The 11,918-nt window shown below is 38.5% G+C and overlaps 1 protein-coding gene across 1 annotated transcript in view; it reads right to left on the bottom strand.

The window, feature by feature from the left end:
• DNAH6 (dynein axonemal heavy chain 6) overlaps positions 1-11,918 on the bottom strand; it is a 349,864-nt gene that overhangs the window by 86,012 nt on the left and 251,934 nt on the right. Inside the window, exons 62-63 of the mRNA XM_004388248.1 lie at positions 10,764-10,899; positions 4,561-4,730 (exon numbers count right to left, since the gene is read on the bottom strand). Of these exons, the coding sequence (XP_004388305.1) occupies positions 4,561-4,730; positions 10,764-10,899 (306 nt within the window). The remainder of the gene's footprint in view (positions 1-4,560; positions 4,731-10,763; positions 10,900-11,918) is intronic.

Consider the following 11,918-nt stretch of genomic DNA (forward strand, 5'->3'; position numbering starts at 1 on the left):
GGTCACCTGATCTTAGATAAGGGCCCAAAGTCCATCAAATGGGGAAAAGACAGTCTTTTTAACAAACAGTGCTGGCAAAACTGGATATCCATCTGCAAAAAAATGAAACAGGACCCATACCTCACACTACATACAAAAACCAGTTCAAAATGGATCAAAGACCTAAATATAAAGCCAAAAACTATAAAGTTCATAGAAGAAAAAATAGGATCAACACTAGAGGCCCTAATACACAACATTAACAGGGTACAAACCATAACCAACAACACACAAACTCCAGAAGATAAGCTAGGTAACTGGGATCTTCTAAAAATTAAACACTTATGCTCGCCAAAAGATTTCACCAAAAGAGTAAAAAGAGAACCTACAGACTGGGAAAAAAATTTTGGCCATTACAAATTAGACAAAAGTCTAATCTCTAAAATCTACAAGAAAATCCAACACCTCTACAACAATAAGACAAATAATCTGATAAAAAATGGGCAAAGGAAATAAACAGACACTTCACCAAAGAAGACATTCAAGCAGCCAACAGACACATGAGGAAACGCTCTCGATCACTAGCCATTAGAGAAATGCAGATCAAAACCACAATGAGATACCATCTCACCCAGGCATTACTGGCACAAATCAAAAACACTGGAAATAACAAATGTTGGAGAGGCTGTGGGGAGATCGGAACTCTTAGGCACTGCTGGTGGGAATGTAAAATGATACAACCATTTTGGAAAATGATACGGTGCTTCCTTAGAAAGCTATAAATAGAAATACCATACGATCTAGCAATCCTACTCCTAGGAATATATCCTAGAGAAATAAGAGCCATCACACGAATAGACATATGCACACCCATGTTCATGGCAACATTGTTCACAACAGCAAAAAGATGGAAACAACCTAGATGTCCATCAACAGATGAATGGATAAACAAACTATGGTACATACACGCAATGGAGTACTACACAACGATAAAGAACAATGATGAATCTGCAAAGCATCTTATAACATGGATCAAACTGGAGGACATTATGCTGAGTGAAATAGGTCAATCACGAAAGGACAAATATTGTATGAGACTACTATTGTAAAAACTCATGAAAAGGTTTACACACAAAAAGAAACAATCTTTGATGGTTTCGAGAGATGGGCGTGGTGGGAGGGGAAATACTAAATAGACAATAGAAGCCAACACAACTTGCCCAAGGCAAGGTCGTGGAAGCTCCATAGACACATCCAAACTCCCTGAGGGACCGAATTGTTGGGTGGAGGGCTATGGGGACCATAGTCTCGGGGAACATCTAGCTCAATTGGCATAACATAGTTTATAAAGAAAATGTTCTACATTCTACCTTGGTGAGTAGTGTCTGGGGTCTTAAAAAGCCTGTGAGCAGCCATCTAAGATTCTCCACTGGTATCACCCCTTTAGGAGCAAGGGAGAATGAAGAAAACAAGATACAAGGGAAAGATTAGTCCAAAGGACTAATGGACCACAACTATCACAGCCTCCACCAGACTGAGTGCAGTACAACTAGATGGTGCCCGGCTACCACCACTAACTCCTCTGACAGGGATCAAAATAGAGGGTCCCGGACAGAGGTGGAGAAAAATGCAAAACAAAATTCTAACTCATAAAGAAAGATCAGACTTGCTTGCCTTACAGAGACTGGAGAAACCCTGAGAGTATGGCCCCCGGACACCCTTTTAGCTCAATAATGAAGTCACTCCCGAGGTTCACCCTTCAGCAAAAGATTAAACAGCCCCATAAAACAAAATGAGACTAAAGATTAAACAGCCCAGGGACAGGGACTAGAAGGCAGGAGGGGACAGGAAAGCCGGTAATAAGGAACCCAAGGTTGATAAGGGAGAGTGTAGACATTTCGTGAGGTTGTTAACCAATATCATAAAACAATATGTGTACTAACTGTTTAATAAGAAACTATTTGTTCTTTAAACCTTCATCTAAAGTCCAAAAAAAAAAAAAAATTTGCTGAAGATCATTCAAAAGTGGCTGCTGCAGTATTATCAACAGGGAATTGCCAGAAATTCAAGCAGGATTCTGGAGAGGATGTGGAACCAGTGATATCATTGCTAATGTCAGATGGATCTTGGCTGAAAGCAGAGAATACCAGAAAGATGTTTACCTGTTTTATTGACTATGAAGAGGCATTTGACTGTGTGGATCATAACAAATTATGGATAACATTGTGAAGAATGGGAATTCCAGAACACTTAATTGTGCTCACAAGGAACCTCTACATAGATCAAGAGACAATCGTACGAAGAGAACAAGGAAGTACTGTGTGGTTTTAAGTCATGAAAGGTGTACATCAGGGTTGTATCCTTTCACCTTACCTATTCAGTGTGTATGCTGAGTAAATAATCCAAGAAGCTGCACTATATGAAGAGCAACAGGGCATCATGATTGGAGGAAGACTCATCAACAACCTGTGAAATGCAGATGATACGACCTTGCTTGCTGAAAGTGAAGAGGATTTGAAGCACTTACTGATGAAGATCAAAGACTACAGCCTTCAGCATGGAGTACCTCAACATGAAGAAAACAGAAATCCTCACAATTGGACCAATAAGCAACACCATGTTAAATGGAGAAAAGATTGAAGTTGTCAAGGATTTCATTTTACTTGGATCCACAATCAACACCCGTGGAAGCAGCAGTCAAGAAATCAAACGATGCACTGCATTGGGCAAATGTGCTGCAAAAGACCTGTTTAAAGTGTTGAAAAGCAAAGATACCACCTTGAAGACTAAGGTACACCTGACCCAAGCCGTGGTGTTTTCTATTGCCTCATATGCATGCCAAAGCTGGCCAATTAATAAGGAAGACTGAAGAAGAATTGACGCCTTTGAATTATGGTGTTGGTGAAGAATATTGAATATACCATGGACTGCCAAAAGAATGAACAAATCTGTCTTGCAAGAAGTACAACCAGAATGCTCCTTGGAAGCAAGGATGGCGAGACTAACTCTCATATACTTTGGACATGTTATCAGCACAGATCATTCCCTGGAGAAGGACATCATGCTTGGTAAAGTAGAGGGCCAGCAAAAAAGAGGAAGACCCTTGTCTTAAGCTGGGTTCTCTAGAGAAGCAAAACCAGTAAAGTGTATAAATATATATAGAGAGAGACTTATATCAAGGGAAGAGCTGTGAAGGTCGACAAATTCCAAGATAGGCATGCAAAAGCATAGGGTTTCTCTGATTCATGTAGCTGCAGAGGCTGGAGAACCCAAGATTGGCAGGTCAGAGAGCAGGGCTCCACTCACAGGCTGTGAAGATCAATGAATCCCAAGTTCAGCAGATAAGCTGACAGCTCAAGTCCCAGGAACTGGAGGTGAGATGACAGGAGGCAGCTACAGGATCCAGAGTTAGCAAAAAGCCAGAAAGTCTGCTTATACTCAGATGCAGGTCATACCACCAAGGAAACTCCCTTTCATCTGATTGGCTACTCACAGCATATTCAGTCATGGGAGTGACCACATATAAACACTGAGAATCATGGCCCAGCCAAGCTGACACACAATCGTAACCATCACAACCCTTGACAAGATGGATTGACACAGTGGCTGCCACAATGGGCTCAAGCTTAAGAGTGATGGTGAGGATGGTGCAGGACTGGGCCGTGTTTCAGTCTGTTGTACATAGGGTCACTATGAGTTGGAACTGACCCGATGGCACCGAAGAACAACAACTATTTCTTAGAGGTACCTCCCAAAATTGGCCATTGGTACACTCTAAATAATTAAATAAGTTGAACCAACTTATGAATCAGAGAGAACTGGCGTACTGAGCTTTAGTATAAAGAAGTATATGACAGTCCTTTAATGAAAAAAAAACAACAAACAAACAAAACCCTACCATTTGGTGTAAAATGGTGCAGCCTCTGGGAAAAACAGTTTGGTGTTTCCTCAAAAAGTTAAACAGAATTACCGTATGACCTAGCAATTCCACTCCTAGGTATGTACACAAAGACTTGAAAGCAGGGATTCAAACAGATACTTGTACACCCATGTTCATTGCGGCATTATTCACAACAGTCAAAGGGTAGAAATATTATGGAATATTATGCTGCTATAAAGGGAAATGAAGATACATGTTACAACATGAATGAACCCTGAAAACATTATGCTGAGTGTAATAAGTCAGAAATAAAAGGACAAATATTGTATGACCTCACATCCATGAAATATGTAGAATGTTGTTGTTAGGTGCTGTCGAGTCAGTTCCAACTCATAGCGACCTTATGTACAAAAGAACGAAATACAGCCTGGTCCTGTGTCATTCTCACAATCGTTGTTATGTTTGAATTGTTGTTATGTGGAATAGACAAAAATTTATTAGTGGTTACCAGGGCCTATGGGGAGGAAGGAATGAGGAGTTATTGCTAAAGGGGTACTGATGAAAATCTTTTGGAAATGGATAGTGGTGATTGTTGTACAACATGGTAAATGTAATTAATGTCACTGAATTGTACACTTAAAAATGGCTAAAATAGCAATTTTTTTGTTACATATATTTTATCATAATACAAAAAAACCTACCTTTTCTTCTTTACAACATTTAACAAGAATTAGCTTATGGAAAGAACTCAGTTCTGGATTCCAAATGTCTTGTTTCATGGCCTCCTTTTCCAGGCTCATGACTTGCTCTTCTGATTTTGTCTTATAATAGCCTTCCCAGACCAGTGGGTTAATATAAGTCTCAAAAGATCCTGGAAACACAATTTAAAAAGATTCTTTAATTACATTTGTTTTTTACTTTGAAATTAAATAAATGTATTTCTGGTAGCTTAAAACATTGCTACATTTATTGTCAGTTTCAACCACTAATGTAAATATGTTAATCTCCTCCTACCCAATCAAATTATAAAGAATTTAAAATTGGATCAGAAAAAAATATCCAACAGAAAACTACTTACAGACAGCAAAACTAAGACAAAATAACAGAGGGGATACATAAAAATACATCAAGCAAATGTGAGCAAAAAGACCACTGAAGTGGTGAGAGTCATATTGGGTAAGTTAGAATTCAAGACAAACATAATTAAATGGAACAGGTAGGTCAAGTTGTATTTATTAAAATGCAAAATCCATCATAAAGATACAGTAAAATAAACCTATGTGTGCCAGATAATAGCATTAAAATACATGAAATAATCACTGTTGGAGGCAGAAGAAAACCTAGGAAAACCCCCCACAATAATGGTAGGAAATAACACACAGCTAACAGTCTAGGATAGATGAAGTAAATAGAAAATTCAGGCATAGATAATTTGAAGAATATAAATAATAAATACACTGACATAAATTCAACTTCTGCCCCAATAAACAGAATACGTCATTCATGGCCCCCCTCCCATGCAACTTTATAAGAAATGGACTTGCATCTTACATGAGGGTTAGGATCCTTGTTAGCCCTCACAGTGTTTATAATGTGTAGCAAGAATTAGCATGGGAACTCCTGTAGGGACAAGGCACACGACGCGCTGGAAGCCTCTCAGCAAGGCAACACAGCCAGTGTGCTCTCCAATGATCTAACAGGCTCCTTGGGTTGAACACTAGGCAAAATAGGTGGATTGCATTTTAGAGCTGGAAAATTACTTTCTCTAGGAGTAGTGTGCAGCTCTGCAAGACTTCTAATTTCTATATAGAAGACAGAGCTTTACATGGTATGAGAGCACAGGGTACACCAGACAGCAGTGCTCCTTTAGTGGAAGGTGGCTATATTGCTCTGAGGACCAGGTAGCAGCACTATTTATTCCAAAAGGACTTCTTTTCTCCTGAGGTTTTCATTATTTATTGTATAATCACTAGGACTTGGGCCAACAAGATAAGATCTAATCATGCATATTTGAAGTGATGAATCTCAACTAACAGGGCATGAAGCACTTGGAAACTTTAGACAAAAGATTAAGGCAATTAGGAAGCTTTTGAAGGGAAGAATGACATTGGAATTAAAATTAAACATCCCTTGCAAAGATCTAAAGCTCACTTTTAGAACTCAAGTACAAACTTTCACACATGTACAAACCTCACAATTCTGGAGGATTTCCAACATAAACTGTGAAATTTAACAAATGAAATCAGGAAAGTTGTTTTAGTTTGCTGAAATTTTGAGTCCCAATTGACAGGGATAACAATGCATGGTGCCTTTCATCAAAAACGAATGAATGTTCCCCAGAATTACTTTGCCTTTCAGCCTCCACTCATTCCCTTTCTTTAGCTCTGTATGTATGAGGATCTATCTAGCACTTTCTGCTTTGGGTGTGTCTGTAACATGCCCATCTCTGGGCTTCTGAGTATTTTTCATTTTGTGTTCACCTCTACCATTAGTTGTCCTGTCTAGCTGGTCCAAAATATAGAAAATATTTGATATATATTTACTGAAGAGCATTTTAATATTTCTAGGCTTTATTAACCCCACACATCTGTCGGCTTGTCGTACTGTGGTGGCTTGCATGTTGCTGTGATGCAAGAAGTTATGCCACCTTTATTTCAAATACCAGCAGGGTCACCCATGGTGGACAGGTTTCAGCGGGACTTCCAGACTAAGACAGGCTAGGAAGAAGGACCTGCAGGTCTATTTCTGAAAAAAATTAGCCAATGAAAACCTTATGAATAGCAGCAGAACATTGTCTGATATAGTGCCAGAAGATGAACCCCTCAGGTTGGAAGGCACTCAAAAGCAGAGTCAACTATAATGATATGGATGGAGTCAAGTTTTCAGGACCCTCATTTGCTGATGTGGCATGACTCAAAGTGAGAAGAAACAGCTGCAAATATCCATTAATAATAGGAACCTGGAATGTACAAAGTATGAATCTAGGAAAATTGGAAGTCATCAAAAATGAAATGGAAAGTATAAAGATTGATATCCTAGGCATTAGTGAGCTGAAATGGAGTGGTACTGGCTAGTTTGAATCGGACAATCATATGGTCTATTATGCTGTGAATGACAAATTGAAGTGGAATGGTGTTGCATTCATTGTCAAAAAGAACTTTCTGAGATCTATCCTGAAGTACTATGTTGTAAGTGATCCATACACCTACAAGGAAAACCAGTTAATACGATTATTATTCAAATTTGTGCACTAACCACTAAGGCCAAAAATAAAGAAACTGAAGACTTTTACCAACTTCTGCAACCTGAAATTGATCAAACACACAATCAAGATGCACTGATAATTACGGGTGATTGGAATGTGAAAGTTGGAAACAAAGCAGAAGGAACAGTAGTTGGAAAATATGGCCTGATGATGGAAACGACACCAGAGATCACGTGATAGAATTCTGCAAGACCAATGACTTCTTCATTGCAAATACCTTTTTTCAACAACATAAATGGCAGCTATACATGTGGACCCTGCCAGATGGAATACACAGGAATCAAATTGACTACATCTGTGGAAAGAGATGATGGAAAAGCTCAATATCATCAGTTAGAACAAGGCCAAGGGCTGACTGGAGACCATCAATTACTCATATGCAAGTTCATGCCAAAGCTGAAGAAAATTGGAACAAATCCACGAGAGCCAAATTACGACCTTGAGTATATCCCATCTGAATTTAGAGACCATCTCAAGAATAGATTTGACGCACTGAACACAAATGACTGAAGACCAGACGAGTTGTGGGATGACATCAAGGACATCGTATATGAGGAAATAAAGAGGTCATTAAAAAGAAAGAAAAGGCCAAAATGGATGTCAGAAGAGACTCTGAAACTTGACTGCAGAGTAGCCAAAGTGAAAGGAAGAAATTATGAAGTAAAAGAGCTGAACAGAAGATTTCAAAGGGCGGCTTGAGAAGACAAAGTAAAGTATTTTAATGACTTGTACAAAGACCTGGAATTAGAAAACCAAAAGGGAAGAACATGCTTAGCATTTCTCAAGCTGAAAGAACTGAAGAAAAAATTCAAGCCTCAAGCTGCAATATTGAAGGATTCTGCCAGGAAAATATTAAACAACACATGAGGAACCTCTACATAGACCAAGAGGCAGTTGTTCGAACAGAACAAGGGGATACTGCGTGGTTTAAAATGAGGAAAGGTGTGTGTCAGGGTTGTATCCTTTCACCATACTTATTCAATCTGTATGCTGAACAAATAATCCAAGAAGCTGGGCCGTATAAGAACAGGGCATCAGGATTGGAGGAAGACTCATTAACAACCTAAGATATGCAGATGACACAACCTTGCTGGCTGGAAGTGAAGAGGACTTGAAGTACTTACTAACGAAGATCAAAGGCTACAGCCTTCAGTATGGATTCCACCTCAACATAAAGAAAAGAAAAATCCTCACAGTTGGACCAATAAGCAACATCATGATAAACGGAGAAAAGATTGAAGTTGTCAAGGATTTCATTTTACTTGGATGCACAATCAACAACCATGGAAGCTGTAGTCAAGAAATCAAAGGACACGTTGCATTTGGCAAATCTGCTGCAAAAGACTTCTTTAAAGTGTTGAAAAGCAAAGATGTCACTTTGAGAACTAAGGTGCACCTGACCCAAGCCATGGTGTTTTCAATTGCCTCATATGCATGCAAAAGCTGGACAATGAATAAGGAAGATCAAGAAGAACTGATGCCTTTGAATTATGATATTGGTGAAGAATATTGAATTTACCATGGACTGCCGGAAGAATGAACAAATCTGTCTTGGAAGAAGTATGTTCCTTGGAAGCAAGGATGGTGAGACTTATCTCACATGCTTTGGACATGTTATCAGAAGGGACCAATCCCTGGAGAAGGACATCATGCTTGGTTAGGTAGAGGGTCAGCGAAAAAGAGGAAGGCCCTCGGCAAGATGAATTGACACAGTGGCTGCAACAATGGACTCAAAGAGCAACGATTTTGAGGATGACGGAGGACCAGGCTGTGTTTTGTTCTGTTGTACATAGGATCGCTATGTGTTGGAACCAACTCGACAGTACCTAACAACAACAGTCTTTATTAAAAAATCAAATGAGTACATTAGAATCCTAGAAGTGTTGGTCCACATAGACTTTAAATGGCCACACTTACTGGGTGTATCCAGTTAAATAGATATTCATGTTCAAAGTATAAGGTTAATCACTAAATGAATAGAAATAGAACATAGAACTTCGAATCAATAGAGGGGGAAATAATGAAAATAAGAATGTGGATAATCCACCTGAAGTCAAGAAAGAAGAAAAAAATGAAGCAAAAAAAAAAAAAAAAAGTCTGGGAAAAAAAAGTCTCCACAAAATAAGATGATAGAAGTCTAAATAGATTAGAGTTTCTTAACCTTGGCACTACTGGCATTTTGGACCATGTAGTTATTGGTTGTGGGAAGCTGTCCTGAGCATTGTAGGATGTTTAATAGCATCCCTGGCTCTACCCACTGGATGCCAGTGGCTTCACCCCAGTTGTGGCAACCAGAACTGTCTCCAGCAATTTCCAAATGTCCCCTAGGGGACAAAATCTTCCCTACTTGAGAACCATTGGAATATATCAACAATCATAATAAACATAATTGGACTGAACCTTTCCTGTTAAAAAAGAGAGACTATCAGACTGCTCAAAACAACAACAAAATCCCACTACTGGTACACTAAAAACATAATGACACAAAATGTTGAAAATAAAGAATGTAGAACTATATAGAGGGGGAATGCTAACGCTGGTTAAGTGTTTGGCTGCCAACCAAAGTGTCGGCAGTTGGAAGCCACCTATGGGGCAGTTCTGCTCTGTCCTACAGGGTCTCTATGAGTCGGAATCAAATTGACGGCAATGAATTTTTTTTAATAGCTGTATTAATATTAGAAAATACATTTTACAACAAAAAGAATTTTCAGTGTAGAAAGGAATATTATTTAATAATAAAAAGAAAAATTTACTGGAAGATAATAATCTTAAACCTGTCTGTACATAACAACCCAGGTTCACAAGCTATAAATGGAAAAATCCCAGAATACAACCATAATGGTACATCTTAATATACCTCTCTTAGAAAATGACAAATCAAGTATATAAGACATTAGTAAAATAAACATTATAATCAATAAGTTTGAGCTAAAGTCTGCACATAGAACCTTGATTTCAAGAAATAACACACACGGAACATTTTACATAATTTGAACATGCACTAGCCGGCAAAGAACATCTAAATAAATTACAAAGCATCCATTTCATGAATGTAATTTCCATGAATGTAATTTCTATAACATAATTAAATTATAAACAATAAACAGATGGTCGCCCAAATCCTGAATGTTTAGAACTGAAAGGGCTACATACTAAAACTTGGGAGGGAAACAATTTGGAATGTTGTAATTCAGAGCAGTAGTTACCTCTGGGAAAGAGAGAAGGGATAGTGGGAAGGAGCATGAGGAGATTCTGGGATGCTACTGCTCATCTATTTCTTGATTTAGGTTGTGGTTAGAAAAGTGTATTCAGATTTTGATAATTAATCAAATTCTATAATTTTAATTTGTGCACTTTTCTGTATGTACGTTATCCTTCAAAAAAAAAAAAAACACTGCAGGTCAAACAATACTTAGAGGTAAACCTATAGCCTTAAAATGGATATAATAATAAAATGAAATATTGAAAATTCATGGGTGAACCATTAAAGTAAGAATTGGAAAACACAGTTTCTTAGTAATGAAATTTCCTATGAAAAATATTGATACAGAAGAAGAGGTCAGAATAAAGGAGACATTAAAGTTAGGATTCAACAGCCTGTTTACAACCCCTTGCAGCAAATTCTTTTTGTCATATTACCTATGCGTATGGAAATTGGATGTAACAATAGATATTCTGTAATTCCTTTAAAAACTGGAAATGATTCTTCTAGGTCACAGCATGCGAACCACGTGACAGTAAGTAGCCAGGGAGCTTCAGGTTTAGGAGGGCGTTCCTATGAGAAGACAGAAAGCAGTAATAAAAATTCACAAAGACAATCATGAAAGATGTTCATTTTGTCTAAGTGAAAAAATCAATCTCTCAGTAAAAAAACAAACGAACGAAAAAACCCACTGCCTTCTAGTTGATTCTGACTTACAGCAACCTTGTAGGACAGAGTAGAACTGCCCCACAGGGTTTCCAAGGCTATAAATCTTTACGGAAGCAGACTGCCACATCTTTCTCCGTCGGAGAGGCTAGTGAGTTTGAACCGCTGACCTTTCAGTTAGCAGCTGAGCTCTTAACCACTGTGCCACTAGGGCTCCTTCCAATCTCTAATAGCATGTTAAAAATAGCCATTTACCTAGGACAAGTAATTTAAAAAAATGGTGAAACAGAAATGGTATTGAATCAATCCTGACCTTTGCACAGAAGTGCAGTTGATGAAAGGTTTCCAGGTTGACATTTGCAGATAGCAAATGTGACCTGATGATCCTTCTTAGGGTTAAGGATTTCATTTCTTCTGGAGAACTACAGTCTCCAAATCAGATCCCCAGATTTCCTTACCCCCAGGAGGTAGAGAAAGCTGAGTAGTGGAACAGTATGAGTAGGAAGACTGATGGCAATCTCATCCCAGCTGAGATGAGTGCATGTCTAATCATTGCAGACAGGCCTAGAATTTTCTGGGAAGTAGTATTATGCTATCTGTTAATATTTCCTGAAGCACTTATATGTGGATTAACGGTTTAAAAAAAGACAGAGAAACAGCTGTGATTGTAGACTGAAACTAGTTCTTTGAGAAATATCGTGAATATCTGATTGACGTCCTGTGCTACATTTTTAAAAAACAGCTTCATTGAGCTACCTCCGAGGTTCACTGTTCAGCCCGGGAGTGGACAGCCCCGTAAAACCAAATGAGACTAAAGAGGTACAGGAGTCCACTGACAAGGGCCAGAAGGCAGAAGGGGACAAGGAAGCTGGTGATAGGGAACCCAAGGTTGAGTAAGGATATTGTTGATGTGTTGTGAGATTGTT

This window comes from Trichechus manatus, unplaced genomic scaffold, assembly GCF_000243295.1.
Source record: "Trichechus manatus latirostris isolate Lorelei unplaced genomic scaffold, TriManLat1.0 scaffold00208, whole genome shotgun sequence".
Taxonomy (NCBI): Eukaryota; Metazoa; Chordata; class Mammalia; order Sirenia; family Trichechidae; genus Trichechus; species Trichechus manatus.